Below are 16,756 nucleotides of genomic sequence, written 5' to 3'. Positions count from 1 at the left end.
TCATCCAAGTTAACCAGGATTATAGTATAGCTCTATTATACTTTTGACTATTATCAATATACAAATTAAAATAAAGGTCATTTGAAGAAAGATCTATCTATATCCAGAGAAAGAACTGATAAACAGAACTATGTATAGAATAATTTTATTTGTGCATATGTATATATATATATATATATATATATATATATATATATACATACACACACATATACACCTATGTTTTCTAATGGTAGCCAGATGGTGGGGTGAGGGAAAGGGGGAGGAAAAAAAGGGAAAAAAAGAAATTTACATGATAACTGCTATATATTTCAAGGGAACAGTAAGTTGGACATGATAAATTTGCAGTTTCATGTGCAATCATCTTTTTAAATTGTACTGTTATGGAAATGCTTGTTTTGTTTCATGAGTTGAAAATAAAATAAATTATTAAAAAAATTAATGTGTGTGTAGGTGCCTGCCTCTTCCGCAATTATATTGGGAAACCTGGGGCAAAAGTTCTGATTGGACCAAGTCCTAGAGCTCTAATTAAAATGATCCATCATCAAAAATACTTTAAAATTAATTGATAGCCCTTTGGGGCATTACAATCTAACACATAGTTGTTTAAAAATTCAAACGTATGGAAGAAAGAAGCTTTCTAACAGAGATGTCTGCCCAGAAAACAGCAAGTGACATATACATCAATAGGGATTCTGTCTGGATTACATTTCTGAATCCTGTATGATGATAAGTTGCCTGAAGGCAGGGTTTGCATCCTATTATGTGTACTACAGCTCTGAGGATGTTGTTTTAAGTTCATACATGCTGTATTTCTAAAACTTTAGTGAAATATATGTTCACAAGCACTAAAATAATTACAGAAGCAGGTTGTAGCAAATGGCAGATTTCTGTTACTCACTATTTTTACCTTTGAAATCAACCCCATAGCCCTCCAGGCTTTTGACTTTATTAGCTAACAATTAGTAACAATTATTTTAAGGCTGTTCCAACGGCCTTTCTATGATTTTAGAGAATCTGTACAAAGAACAGATGGGTAGCTAGATGATGCCACAGTGTACAGAGTGCCAGGAAAAACCCATCCTCCTGAGTTCAAATTCAGCTTCTGACACTTAACTAGCTGTGTGGCCCTGACTGCCTCAGTTTTATCATCTATAAAATGAACTAAGAATGAAATGACAAACTACTCCAGTATCTTTGCCAAGAAAATCACAAATGGGGTCACAAAGGGTCAGACAGACATTTTGAAAAATGTGGGCAGCTAGTTGGTGTAGTGGATATTGCAACAGCCTTGAAATCAAGAGAACCTAAGTTCAAATCTGGCCTCCGACACTTAACACATCCTGGCTGTGTGACCTTGGGCAAGTCACTTAACCCCAATTGCTTTAGCAAAAAAGAAAAAAAAAGAAAAAAAGAAAAAGAAAAGAAAGAAAAATGATTGAATAAAAAAGATACAGCAAAGAATAGATGGCCAGGTATTTCATGACTGACGAGGAAGCAAAGTGATAGCCAGAAAGTAGAACAGAGAAATAAAATTATAAATATATGCAAGTTTCCTAATTATGTACCAAGAACATCAGAATTATAGGTAACTTACAGGAAATAAGACAATTCATTTTTATAGAAAGGACCTGAAAGCCCATTGTCCAGTGTCCTTATTTTTTCAGCTGTGAAAACTAAAATCCAAAAAAGTTGTAAAAGACAGCCCAAGGTTACTACTACTCAAAGTTTGATTTTAGTTTGTTGTTTTTAAAAAATGCATAAAAATGATTTTTTTCATCAAATGCTAAAGTTTCTGGGGTAAACATTTCAATGCCGGAAATTGCTAGCATTTTAAAAAGACATTTTTCTTTTTAAATTATGCTTTTATTAGGGCAACTAGATGGCATAGTAGAGAACAGCACCAGCTCTGAAGTTCAAATCCAACCTCAGACACTTATTGCTTCCTAAGCTCAGTGACTCTGGGCAAGTCGGTTAATCCCAACTACCTCTTAAACAACCCCCCCCAAAAAAACCCCACAAAAACAAAAAAAATTACATTTTTATCATAAGCCTTGTCATCAACAGTAATAGCTGAATGGAACTTTAAAAATCATGTATTCTAAATCTTGTATTATAGAGACAAAGAATACAAAGAGATGAACTTACCTGTCCAAGTTCCCAAAGCTAATTTGATCCACTTCTAGAACCCAGGTTCCCACTCTGCCAAGAAAAATATCACTTTCCTCTATGCTCTGGTACCAACCCCCATAAACAGGTCTAGGATTTTAAACGGAACTCGATGCCATCTGGTCCAGGCTCCATCCTCAAAGTCAAAACTTCATGGAAGAATTTTTTCTTTTTTCAAACCAACTGGGGATTAAAGGACTTGTCAGAGTCACACAGTTAGCATATGTCTCAGGTTAGATTTGAATTCAGCTCCTCCTGACTCGAGTGTTGGTGCTTTATCCAAAATGTACTGCCTAGCTTCCCTACAAATGCTTCTTGATGCACACCTAAATAATGAGACAAAAACCAAATGAAAAAAGAACAATACCTGCAGAACAAGGCAGAAGAAGATCCATCATCACCGAATCTGCTCCTTTGGTGTAAACATTTATTTCGTCTGTAAGGGGATGCCTAATCACAACTGACATTCTCTTCCTGATGGAGTCAAAACCCAGCGTATGCAAAAGCTCAAAGGTTAATCTGCCCAGATAAGGGAGTTCTACAGAAACTTGGTCAGGCAGCCTACCAACTAGAGAACAGTTGTAAGCTCTGGCTGCATAGACAAGAGCAGCTTCATCAGGACTCTCAGCCTCATAACGAAGTTCTCCCTCCTTGAGGCTATTCTCAGTTGTCCAGCCACCACCAGGCTGTACCCCATAACCATTGTTATTCATCTTTGGGGAGGAATGGGTCAGTCTAGCTTCAAGTTTGAGCAGAGTACTCTCAGTAGATAGTGTAGACAGAAAGCTAGAACCCGTTTTGTGGGTTGATTTGTTGGTGGAGAGGCTTGAGGAGCTCCCACTGTTAGATCCAGAAGTCAGACGGCTAGGAGTGAATCTTCGAATGAAATCTTCTATAGTCTTCACTGGAGACTTCAATTCAAACCTAACTCTCACCTGCAAGTCATAGAAAATAAAATTATTGTAGTTTTGATGTTTCACAGAATGGCATAAGAAATTAAATGAGAATTTTGGGGGGAGTTTTGCAGAAGCTGCAGACAGCACAGAAAAGCATTTTACCTAACACTTATAGCCTATGACCAAATATATAGCCCAAATATTACAATAAAGTACTGTAAACACCTTGTAAAAGAAAAAGAAAGAAAATCATACTTCTCTAGTATGATAGGAAGGCCAACAATTTGTATATATTATATACTAATCTAAGGGTGAAATGTTATCTTCAGGAGAAGCAAGAATGAATTCTAAGAAAAAACACTGAAAGCAATGAAAATTCAACAAATACTTGCTATTTCTTAAGAACAGTAGAGAAGCCAGATAGAACACAGGATAGAGTGCCAGGCCTGGAGTCAGGAAGACTAATAACTTCCTGAGTTCAAATGTGGTCTCAGAGACTTACTAGCTATGTGACCCCAGGCAATACACTTCAGCCTGTTTGCCTCAGATTCACCATTTGCAAAATGAGCTGGAGAAGGAAATTGCAAACTACTCCATTATCTCTGAAAATCCGAAATGGGGTCACAAAGAGTTAGACACTACTGAAAAATAGCTGGAAAATTTAGCAACAGCCCTATCAGTTTATTTTTTTTACATTGACAAAAAAAATACTGTTTACTCCATATCTGTTCTTTTCCCGATATTGATTATGGTAGGTTTCAAAAAGTGAACCAATCCTGGTTTGTCCAAATTGACTAAGTATGTGGTCCATATACAGTTATTCCTTCCTATCCCTCCAAAATGGAGGTTAAGAACTCAGGGTCCCTACTATCTGGAAAATCTACATAAAATTTTTTGGTCCTCCCATCATACTAGAGAAGAAGTGAATTTTTTATTTTTCTTTTATGGGGTGTTTATAATACTTTATTGTAAAATCTGGTCATAGGCTTTATGTGGGTCAATGTTAAATAAAACTACTTTTTCAATGTTGTCTGCAGCTTCTGCAAAACTTACAATATAATCTCATTTAACTTCTTATATTGCTCCATGAAATATTAACACTATGATGGGGAAAGTCATAATATGGAAGGAAAAAGTGTACTTAGATGCTCACTGCAATGTATTTCTTAAGAATCTACATTTATTTGTTCTCTTGTTCTGTCCTGGGATATTGACCAAATCTGCTTACTTATGATTCACTTCTTGCCCATTTCTTCTGGTTTGCTTAAAGTAACTCAACTATGACTGTTTGCCTGCATAGCACTTTGTATTCATCTTTTCTTTCATTCAATAATCATTTATTTTATTGATGGACAATTGGATTTCCAGCATAACCTGAGACTTATTTCTTCCCTGTCTATCTTTCATTCCCCACGGAATTTAACTCTGACAACCAGTGCTTGAAACTGGAATATGTAAATATTTGGAGAAAAATTCAGAAATCAAAGTCATTTTTGATTTAAATGTAATAGTTAACATACATAGGTCTTTTTATATACCTTTCTGGTAGTAAGGGATAGAAGGTTAAATTGGGAGGGCATCTGCAAGACCCATGATCAAGTATGGCCTCAGACAGCTAATAACTGTGTGACTCTGGTCAAGTCAATTCACTTTTGTCTGATGCCATTTTCTCATCTCAAAAAAATAGGTGCTAATAATAGTACATATTTCCACGGGTTGTGGCTAGAATACTACACCTGGAATCAGGAACACCTGCATTCAAATATGGCCTCCAACATTTATTAGCTGCATGACCCTGGTCAAGTCATTTAATCTCTATTTATTTTAATTTCTTCATATATTAAGTGAAGATAACAGCAGTACCTCCTTCTCAGGATTGTTATAAGGATCAAAAGAGATAATATTTACATAGCACTTAACATAGTGCCTGACATATAGTAAGCACTATGTAAATGTTAGCTACTATATTTGTAAAGGACTTTACAAACTTTAATACACTATCTAAATGCAGTATATTATTAACATATAATTAGCACTGAGAATTACACTATAAAAAAAGATCATCATTTTTAACACATTATATCACTTAAGATTTTGGAAGACTGTGATCAAAGTTGGAGAGCCTTTACTGCCTAGTGACCGAGATGGACCTTACCTTGTGTCTTGGTTGATTGGGGGCTGTCACTACCACTGTATTGCAGATTGTCAGGGCTATAAAGAAGTCAAAGATATCAGCAAGCTCCGGGGTGAGATGGGATAATGACTTTTCCTGGTTTCTCATGATTTCCAGACATCTGGCACATTCATTTACCTTTTCAAAGAGTTTTGGATCAGGGGTAATGTCTTTTTCCTAGAAAATAATGAATGGCAATTAGTGATATTTATTTCAGTGGCATTGTTGGTATTATTGATAATATTTTACATTAGATCTCTGAAAGATACATATTACTTAAAGGGCAATAAAGACACATGATGAGTTTAGGAAGACTAAGCTTCCCAAGGGGAGCTTTTTTATGTTTTTTTTTCTTTTGGTATCATTTTTTACTGTTTTCTGTATTCCTCAGGATAACCTAGGGATTAACACAGTGCCTGGGATACATAGTAGGTGCTTAATAAATGTACAATTATCCTTTCCCTACTGCAACTTTGCAAATTACAGTTTTGATATATAGCAAGTCAACATAAAAAATAAAATGGGAATTTTAGGGGTGTTTTGTGGAAGCTGCAGATGACACACAAAGGCCAGCAGATGGTACAGAAAAAGTTAAGAAACTCAGAAATGCATGGAATCATAGTCTAGTATTATATGATGTCAACATATAATAATATAATAATTCAAACTTCTCTGGCCACAAGGGAAGACTAAAAAATTTTACATGGATTTTTCAGATCATGGGGCTGCTGCAGTCCCAATCCCAATGATGTAGAAACGATGACGATTGTATTCTCAGGAAATGATATACAAGATATAGAGGACAGGTAGCATTGAAATGAGACTGGGAAATCATGGAAGAAAATTGAGAAACATAAAGACACATTAGATAAGAGATAGAGAAGAGATAGACTCAATAGTATATAAGAGATAGAGAGAGGATACACTAGATAATATATAAGATTTACAGAGAAGATACACAAGATAGTACATAAGAGATAGAGAGGAGATACACTAGGTAGTATAAAAGAGAGAAGAGATACACTAGATAGTATATAAGAAACAAAGAAGAGATATACTAGATAGTATATGAGACTCATATATAATAGAGAAGAGAGAATTCTAGATAGTATATGAGAGATAGAGAGGAGATACCTAGAAAGTAAATGCGTGTGATGGAGAAGAAATACACTAGATATAGTATGTAAGAGAGAGAGAAGAGATACACCAGATAATATATGAGATAGAGAGAAGATACACTAGATAACATATAAGACACAAAGAAGAGATAAACCAGATAACATATAAAAGGAAGTTGAAAAGTAGTGGGGAAGGAATGTTAATTACCTTGAAGATACAAAAAGGAGAGAAAGAGGAAGGGCTCCATAATAAAATCCTAGAAAAAAATCTAGAGAAGAATGATAAGGTTTGGAGGGGGTTACAATCCATATTGGTGGAAAGTGTTTACATCAATAACATCATATATTCATCAAAGCTTGAAAGGAATATACATTTGTTTCACACAAAGCTCAAAGCAGACACTAATTAAAACAACAACAACAACAACAACAACAACAGGATTTTGAAGATCTTGGAATAAATACAACGCTACTACTTTGCAGTTTGCAACCAACATTAACTTCCAAAAGCTACAATGAGGTAATTTACAGTCTGTCCTCTGAATGAATCCTTGCCTAAAGTTACTATGTCAGCAGCATTGGAAATGACCACCCCTATGGAAAATAGCAACTACTCAAAAATTTATAGGAAGAGGAATAAATTGGAGAATCTCTGGGTAAATGCAGAATTCTGTCTTAGAATATTCTTTCTGGCAGTTTTTGGACTGGAACATTTCAGGAATGGAAAAGTAGTTTTGAGAGGTTGGCCCTTCTTCTGGAGACGTCCCCATCCGTGGTGGCCCATAGTATTTAGGTAGCTGGCAGAGTCATATTTATTTGGTTTGATGTTTACTTTTCCTACCCCGAACCCCCAACCCCTTGTCATTAGGATTTTTGCTTGCTTGTACATGTCGAACCTGATTTAACTTATTTATTTCGTTTGGCATCAAGAATTTCCTGACAATGTCAATCTGTCTGGGTAGCTTTTATGGGAGCTTGTTTTTAAGACATCATTGCAAAGTGGCTATGCAATCATTCAGCTTTCTGGGAAAAAAAAGTGGGCAATGGAGGGAGGTGGTTAAAGGAACCAAAAATAAGAATGAGGTGATTCCTGGGTGTAAAGTGAAAGAAAATATTTTCCTCATGAAAAAGCCCATTGTCTCTCTGTTTTACCTCCCCAGAAGCATATGAAGTGATTCTTAATTTTTAAATAATTTAAATTGAACAAGAAGAGCTCAAATTGGCTTAATCCTTTCCTCTCTGTCCCCCCGCCCCCCTTGTCATGACTAACCATTGGGCTGCTGAAAGCAGTATGTTTGGAAAGAATGCTGGCTCTCTTTGCTTCAGCTCGGCTGCCCGTTCGTCTATGAGATTTGGTGCTCTGGGTTCTATGAACAATCTTGACACTTTGGTGACTACCGATACTGCCCCGCTGGGACAGTGTCCCTCCCTTTGGAACGACTTCTTCCTCCTCAGAGTCAGCCTCCTGATACATAGCTATGCGTCGAGCTGTTGGGAAAGAGGCAGAGAGCAAAATATCAGATATGTGTGGGAGAAGACACAATGGGAAGATTGACTTCATCAAGGAATCCAGACCACTGTGGCACAATATCTCTTCCATTGCAATCTCTGCAAAATCACACTGAATTGATAAATTTAGATAAAAATTAGAAGTACTACTCAGCCTAACAATGCGTCTTCATTTTTACTAACTTAATCTAATAATGTAATAAATCATAACAAAGGCAGAAATTATCTTTTTTTCCTACTTGTATTTGTATTCCTGGAACTTTAAAATTGTCTTACACATAGTAAGTACATAATGAACATTTTTCTGTTATTGATTGGGTCCACAATTTCACATGAGCTACTACAATGGCTTCTGAATACATTTCCCCAAGTTTCTCCTTTCCAGGTTCCATCAGAGCTGAAGCTCTATTACAATAGTTTTCAGGAACCCCAGGTCATTTTCATGCTATATAATCAGATGCACTAATGGAACTATAACTGCACATTTCATTTGAAGTTACCCTCTATTCTCCATTATCATTGATGAACTTCCTAGAAAGGACCATGGCAGTTGATTTAAAGAATTTAAGAAAGATTTTCAGAATTTGTGGAGTTTCTCAGTTGTTGAAAATTACTGAAAAGTTTGGAAAATGTAGAATGTGATTCTGGGAAGGGACAGGCATCCAAACATGTGATTTCAACAGTATAGGAAACTCCCATAAAGGGCCTTCATCTACCAATGAAGACTAGAAAATATTCTACAATTTATAATATTTTTGTCGAGTTATTTTCATTCATATCTGACTCTTTATCATCATATGTCAAGTTTACTATCTCTCAAAATCTGCCCAACCTCATGATATATACTCTTACTTCTACTTATTATCTCTTATTTGAGCTGTGGCAGTAACCTTTTTAAACTGGTCTACTTGTATTTATCCCATCTCCCCCTTCTTAAGTTCTATCTTCAAATACCTGCCAAATTAATATAAGTCTGACCGTGTCACTCATCTGCTCAAGGAACTGGCTTTAGTACAAAATATTAATTCCTCTGCTGGTCAAAGATCTTCCCAATTTGGCTTCAGTCTATCTTTTCATCTAGATAATATACAACTTTTGATATATATATATATATATATATATATATATATATATATATATATACTTTATTCCAGCTAAACACATCCTATTTGATATTTTTGTACAAGACATTCCACCTCATATCTTTGTGCCTTTGCAAATCCTATCTCTATTTTCCTCCAAACTTGACTATTTTCCTTCTTCATCTCTACCTCTTGGAAACTACCTTTTTTCAAGGACATTTCCCATAGTAGATCTTTCCTGATTTCCCAAAAGTAGCCATATCTTTGATCATATCATCTACAAATTTATCACCTCCATGTTCAAGAATTCTGAAATCCTCTTATCTAACCATGATCTATTGAAATTTCATATCTCCTTCTATCATTCCTTAAACAACCTTACTTCTCATCCATACTGTGACTTCACTCTCTTAACCCTTGGCCATCGTCCCTCTTTTCCCCATCTTGACCTTTAGGTGAAACAATTCAACTCTACACTATGCCCCCTTCTTGAATTCCTAGCAGCTTCCTAATTTTGCCAATTATATACCAATTATGCCCTCCCAACCCTCAGTCCTAGGTCATTCCCATCATTTGCCCTTCTTGTTCCTATATTTTGTGCTACTGAATGATGGTAAAGAAAATCACACAATTGTTCTGATTGGATTTGATACAAATTTAAGTTATGCAACCTGAAATGGACCCTTACTGCTGCTAGGCAATCTGTCCTTATCAAACTTACTATACCATTCTCCACAGAGACTATTCCATATCTTTTCATTCCTCCTTAAACTGCTTATGACTCCCTTTCCCCAGACTTTCAAATGAGAACCTTATCTCCTATTTTGCCTTTTCTTTAGATGATTTCTACCACTTTTTCCTCTTTCCTCTCTCACATAATGAAGTAGCTTTATTCCTTATGAAGTCTAATCTTTCTGCTTCTTCAAGTGATTCCATTCCATCTCATCTCCTCCTTTGCCATCCCCACTCTTTCACTTATCTTCAGTCTTTTTCTGTCTCTTGGTTCATTCCCTACTGCTTATAAGCATAACAATGTCTGTCTGAAAAACAAACAAGGAAACAAAATCCTCATCTATTCTTCTATTCTCACAACTATCATCCTATATTTCTTCTACCCTTTGTACCAAAATTCCTAAAAAAGGCCACCTATAATAGATGTTATTCACTTTCTCTCCTATCATTCTTTTCTTAACATTTTGTAGTCCAGCTCCTAATCTTATCATTTCATCCAATTTGTTTTCTACTGTTACCAAAGATCTCTTTAATTGTCAAATCCTTTCAAAATTCAAATGGCCTTTTTTCAGTCATCATTTATTTTGACCCCTCTCCTCTTGATGTCCAAGAGGATTATCCTTTTAGATACTTTCTTTTCTGTAGTTTTCAGGACACTATTCTCTCCAGATTCTTAATACCTACATATCTGACCACTCATTTTCTTTCCATCTAAAGACTGCCTTTTTTTTTTTTTTAGTTCCCCAGTGATTAGCACTGTGTCTAACACATAGTAGGCATTTAAAAAAATATATATATTATATATATATATAAAGAATATTTATAATGTGATCTACTAAATCAAAAAAGATAAGAAATTGTGTTTCTTCTTTCATACTCTTATTTTCAGCAATATTTTTTATTTATTATAATTTATATTTCCTGCAGTAGAATATAAATTCTGTGAGTATAGGGACTATTTAATTTTGGCTTGGTTTTCTTTGTTCCTAGGACATAGGATGTGCTTCATGTATGATTTTTTAAATGAATGACTATTAATAGCCTCATTGAAAGACAACTTACACTAGGTATTACTGCCTCATCACAAAAGCCAATTACATCAGTAGCCTAATATGAAAAGAAAATTCTTTTATCCTTCCTACAGATCCAGTGAAATCTTTCATTAAAGACAGACTGTGATGTTCTTTCTATGCCAAGTATGATTTCCTAAGCACTTCTTTCAATCCTTCACTAATCAGTAACTCTACATAAGACTCTACCATGAGACACAGTGTCTTTAGAAGTAGCCTCTCAATCCACTTTGAAGTCATCCCTACTTTTCATTTCTTGCCCTCTTTAGCTGTAAGACTTTCATTTAGCCAGTTTGCTTGGCTGAATTTGATTTTTTTTCAAATCACAGAAGATACATCATTTGATCATGTAAACTTGACATCTGAAATAGATTCTTTCAGTTAAATCCTTCCCAAGAGTAATTCTCCATTGCGATCAATATGTTTTATCCTTGTCTGTGTTCATTTCAGTTTTAACAAGATGATTTCTTTGATGTTCTTTCATCCTGTTACAAGAAGGAAAATTTGTCCTATTTGGAGGTACAAATTATTGTAGATGTAGATAGTTAATTATTTAGAAGTGCTGACCATCCCTTCTAAAGTACATAACACTGAAATTCTTATCATAACATTCTCTCCTCACAAGGAGAGAATTTTGCTTGTGATTCAAAAAGCTGGTGATTTCACTGATATGATCGGACAGGAATAAAACTCCAAAAGAAAGGGAGGAAAAGGTTAAGATTCAGAGTCTGCTTAACTTAATCATGAACCAAATTCCATGATTTGTTAGTCTCCACAACCATGAAAAGAATCATCCATAGTTACATTTTAGACTTTCTGGGTTGGAGAGTTGTTCAAAATTCAACTCTCTGATATACATCATCCTTAGTTATAAAACAGAAACTACTCAGGATTATTCTTTACATTCAGGTTTAGGCTTTATAATTGATTCCCTATTTGGCATCACCTTGAACATTAGGACAAAAATAAAACAATCATTAAACAACACAGAAAACCATAACTCACCATTAGCATCATGCGAATATTCTATGCCAGAAACAGTGCATCTTCGAAAAACCATCTTGTTTTCAGTGAGGGTGCCAGTTTTATCTGAGAAAATATACTGTATCTGCCCTAAATCTTCTGTGATATTCAGGGCTCGACACTGTAGTTTAGAGTCTGTTTCTTCATCATACAGTTCTTTATCTTGGTGAATAAAAAATACTTGACATATTTTGACAATTTCAATGGAAACATATAAAGAAATTGGGATTAGAACCTAGAAGAGAAATGAAATACATGAATGAGTTGGAAAGAGTAGATATAGGATACTGAATTGATCTAATCTATTCAACTTTACAAACACCAAAAAAACCATAAATAAGTATGGACTATACTGTACCTTCAAGAGTTTAAATAAGTTGGCTTAGAGTCAATATTGAAAAGTTATTAGAATATTGACAAAGGGTTTACTGTAATAAACTAGGAAAGCCTATGATGCAACTGCAGAGCGGAAATCCATTATTATATCTGGAAGTGTGATAATCATGGCTTGGATAGAAGCAAGCATTTTCGAATAATAAGTTGGACTTGAGAAAAGCTAGGAAAGGAAAGAGAGAGAGGGGAAAAAACACATGGTACAGTCAGGTTCTGCATAAGCAAAAGAAATCTTGCATTAAAATGTCATCCTAACCCCCAAATTTTACATACATCCACAGCAGAATGTAAATCTCTCTAGTCACAGAAAAATGCAATTAATGGAGTCATAGCTTACAAAAAAAGCAATCTTTTCAGTTGCTGATTTTGTGTATTAGTTAGATGATGAACTAGTTTTATGATTGCTACAATGTACAGAAGTGAAGTATTTTTTTTAAGAAAACATTTTCAGCAACAGCTTGATAATTAAAAAAAACAAGCATCATGTAATTTTTCTCTTATAGTTATTGATACAGAGATGTTTTGACATCCAGGTTGAACTAGATTTGCTTGATAACTCAAATTTGTAGACAGGACAACCACAAGTGCTAGCAGTCAAGAGCTATGATGCAATTTGAATGTTTTTTTAAAAGACTAATTTAATCTAAATATGATTGTTTACACATATAATTAAGAGGCAAAAACTTTGTTTTCCTTCTGTGAGAGGACTAATGAAGTATTTTCCATTCAAAGTCTCACAAGCAATGCAATGCAATAAGGTTTCATTTTTTAAAATCAGGCTGGGTGAGTCCCCTACTTTTGTGATATATTATGCTTTCTGATTAGGGGATTTGTATAATTATGAGTGCAGGCAAGAAGGTACAGGGAACAGAAAATAATCAAGGAATGAGGATTATCAGAAAAGCAATAAGAAATTAAAATTAACTTCAAGATCACCCAAGAATAGATTACACAAGGAAATTTCTGTAAGCTGACAAGCAACTTTTGAGACAAATGTGCTTTTTGATTCTTCTGAAATTAGGATGATTGTATGCATGAAAGTATACAACTATAGGTAGCCTTTAGGAAAATTTTAGATCAATGAATGGATTCCATTAAAAATAATAACAATTAATACATTATACTTAAGACTGTTACCTGAAGAACTATTATCATTGTCAAAAATAAATATACTGCAGCCAGAACTGGAGACAAATAGCTGCCATCCGATTCTGGGACATCAAATAAAGGTTTCTTCCTCTCCCCATACTGCCATACCCATAGTCCATGACCTGAAACATGGTAGGAAGAGGAATGTCATTCAACCAACTGAAGCAATATTTTTGGTGAAAATGAAAATGTATTGTTAAGAAAGCCTTAAGCCTACCTATATTTAAATCATGTCAGGACCACTTGGTTTTGTTATATTACACATTGGCATTTTGTGCCTGTTTTGTTAGAAGAGGAAGGATAAAAATATATGATTCTCATGGGGAGTTAAAATTAAATTGCTGGAAGCACTAATACCACCCTCCCCCATCCACCCATTGTTGGCACTTAAATTTCTGAATGGCTAAAGAAAACATGACTGTCTGCTAACTCACAATGTTAAGTTTCTAGATGTAAGGGATTCTATCACATTGTTCCACTTTAGCATGTTGTATTTTTTTTGGATAAATGGATAACCACTGAATAATAGTAACCATAAAAGCTGTTTTGAGACACTTATTCTGCCTCACCAATCATTACTATTCTCACCTGCTGAGTTTCTCCCAAAATGCTAATACTGTCCAGAGCCAGCGGCTCTAAAGATGTATACAGCAACTGCTATAGCACTGTGTCTCAATGCAGACATATCTGTTAGACTTCACTGCAAAGTGAAGGGAGCTTTCCTTCTACAATGTTGTTCTCTATACCACTAAAGACATTTCTGTGATTTCTAGTACTGGTATTACTTAGAATGAATCACCCCTAGTTCTCTAATCGAAAGATTTACATCCAAAGGTAGCAAATATAGTGGGAGTAAGGATGACTCAGACAATTTTAAGCATTCTCATCTCTGATTACCAGAAAATAAGTATATTTTCTGGTCATGAGAAGAAATTTTGGAACGGTAACATCAAGTAATGGATAGAGTTGAAGCCAGAAAGATGGATTTGGAACCTAACTTTGACACACTTTGGCTGTCATTACAGCCAAATTGTTTAACCTGTCAATAATCTAGGCAGATATCTAAGCTTATAATTAGCAAGGAGGTGCTAACTTGCAGTATTAGAGGGGAGTTGGGGTTTTTTGTTTGTTTTTAATCATGGAATTTCAAAAATTACTGGCCCAATCTCCTTCACTATTCTTGAGAGGTTAAAAAACAATTAAGGCTGAAATAGCAACTCACATGAATTTTTAATTAAGCCATAATCTGTCCTCAATACACATTACAAGAAAATAGACATAGACTTCCAAATTGAGAGAATTCTCCCAAATTCTGGCCAAATCTGTTTGTTAAACATGAAAGACAAGAATACTTAGAAATCACATTTAGACACAAGGTAGAATATTCTAATTTTTAAAAGGTAGTCATATTGGTATCTTTGGTCAATTAAAAGAATTAAAATTTTACTTTTGGACATGGAATTTTCAAAATTTTGGCTTAAATTTGTTTCTATAAAAATGACTTACCAACAGCTGAAAACAGACACATGACTGTGAGTATAAGGACACACCAAAGGACATCCATATTCATTTGTCTTTCCAGCTTGCTTCGCTTGTAACGTGGCCCACTATTGTTTAGTAAAGCTTTAGTCTCATGCCCTGAAATTAAATAGTGAGATTTTGGTAAGGGCTGATAACAGCTTAGTACCTTTTGTAATTACCAAAATTAATATGAATAATTTTGACACAGCACAAAAATTGCCATCTCCTACCTGCATAGATGACTATTCCTGTTACCTCTTCTGTATTTCTAATGGTACATCCACGCAGCAATAGATTTTCTTTATAAAGTGCAGCTTTTTTCCCATTTTCATGTATACTGTCAAAGAACAGTTTGGGGCATGTCAACTCAATTAAAAACCATATCTTCATTTAAGACAATACTGCACTAAGGAAATTCACTAGTCCAGTGGGGGTACAATAAATCCAAAGTTGAGAGAGTTGGTATATTAAAAGCATAACATACATAAAGAAAAATAGAAAGAGCAGATCTGGTACCATAACATTTTGAAAACTTTCCCAATGGTTGAAATATTCTTTTCTCCTTCCTGTTGATCTGTTACCTACTTCTAAAGTCCAAGTCAAATGCCACCAAGAAACCTTTATTGATATCTATTCTCTTTCTCATAGGGGGCAGAGACAGAGGTGTAAGAAATCATCTTTTGTTCCTTGGATCTAACATTGAATTTTGTTTAGCAAGTAAAGTTATGTATTACTTAATACAGTGCATTAGACTTATCTTGCGTCTTATCTCTCTGCCAGGCTGTGGATTCCATAAGGTATTCCCATATCTTATTTAAAAATTGTATATTTTCTAGAGCCTAATGTGTTATGAGCATGGTAGATACTGAATAAGGATTCTGAATTTTCTTAAATATTAATATACTTCTTTCTTACATGTCAGATGATATAAGACGTCATCAATATTGGCTTGTTGAACTGTGCTGATTGATTAATACCAATCTGGCAAATAAAAATATCCAATTCAATCAAAAAGTATTCTCACCCAGTCAAGGTAACAAAAGTCAATGGGATGGCTTTAGTTACATCTTTCTACTAACATGAAAGGTCTGTTATCATTTTTGCCTTTCTAACACAAAATAAAATTAAGACTTTTTTCTTGGAGTATTCTAGTCATCTGGAACAAGCATATTTTTGCAAAGTTCATTTCTATGATTGTAATGGAACCAGCTTGAGACATGAGCATAGCCAAATAAGTTAGCGTCATAAAGTTTCTTCTGGATTGCTATCACAATTGAAAAAGATTTGTTTGATATCATGTACTCTTCTGTGCAAGGTCTCAAGATAGCTTTCAAGAAAGGGCTCTCCAGTAATGAATTGAACTGGCTACACCCAGCAAAAGAATTCTGGGAAATGAGTGTGAACCACTACATAGAATTCCAAATCCCTCTATTTTGTCCGCCTGCATTTTTTATTTCCTTCACAGGTTAATTGTACACTATTTCAAAGTCCAATTCTTCTTGTGCAGCAAAATAACTGTATGGACATGTATACATATATTGTATTTAACATATACTTTAATATATTTAATATGTATTAGTCTACCTGCCATGGGGGGGAGGCAGGGAAAAGGAGGAGACAAATTGGAACAAAAGGTTTGGCAATTGTCAATGCTGAAAAATTACCCATGCATGTCTTGTAAACAAAAAGCTATAATAAAAAAAAAAAAACTACTTAAATTACAAGTCAAGTTCTTATCCTCTTAAAACATTTGTTTATAAATCAAATATATTCTTTATTAAAAAAAAAAAGAAAGGGCTCTCTAGTTACACTAAAACACAGGTGTATCAGGAAGCAATGGTAAGAGGGCTTGACTAGCTCTTCTAAAATCAATAGGCCTGAATTTCAATTCAGATTCAGATATTTGTTAGTTTTATGATCA

At 34.7% G+C, this 16,756-nt stretch overlaps 1 protein-coding gene across 1 annotated transcript in view; it reads right to left on the bottom strand.

Annotated features, from left to right (window-relative positions):
• Positions 1-16,756, bottom strand: part of ATP10A (ATPase phospholipid transporting 10A (putative)) — a 259,763-nt gene that overhangs the window by 38,267 nt on the left and 204,740 nt on the right. Inside the window, exons 4-10 of the mRNA XM_031959101.1 lie at positions 15,066-15,172; positions 14,821-14,952; positions 13,303-13,436; positions 11,755-12,007; positions 7,627-7,844; positions 5,221-5,415; positions 2,537-3,104 (exon numbers count right to left, since the gene is read on the bottom strand). Of these exons, the coding sequence (XP_031814961.1) occupies positions 2,537-3,104; positions 5,221-5,415; positions 7,627-7,844; positions 11,755-12,007; positions 13,303-13,436; positions 14,821-14,952; positions 15,066-15,172 (1,607 nt within the window). The remainder of the gene's footprint in view (positions 1-2,536; positions 3,105-5,220; positions 5,416-7,626; positions 7,845-11,754; positions 12,008-13,302; positions 13,437-14,820; positions 14,953-15,065; positions 15,173-16,756) is intronic.

The sequence above is a fragment of the Sarcophilus harrisii genome, chromosome 3 (assembly GCF_902635505.1).
Source record: "Sarcophilus harrisii chromosome 3, mSarHar1.11, whole genome shotgun sequence".
Taxonomy (NCBI): Eukaryota; Metazoa; Chordata; class Mammalia; order Dasyuromorphia; family Dasyuridae; genus Sarcophilus; species Sarcophilus harrisii.
The sequence above is the reverse complement of the archived record's forward strand: the minus strand, read 5'-3'. Positions and strand labels throughout refer to the sequence as shown.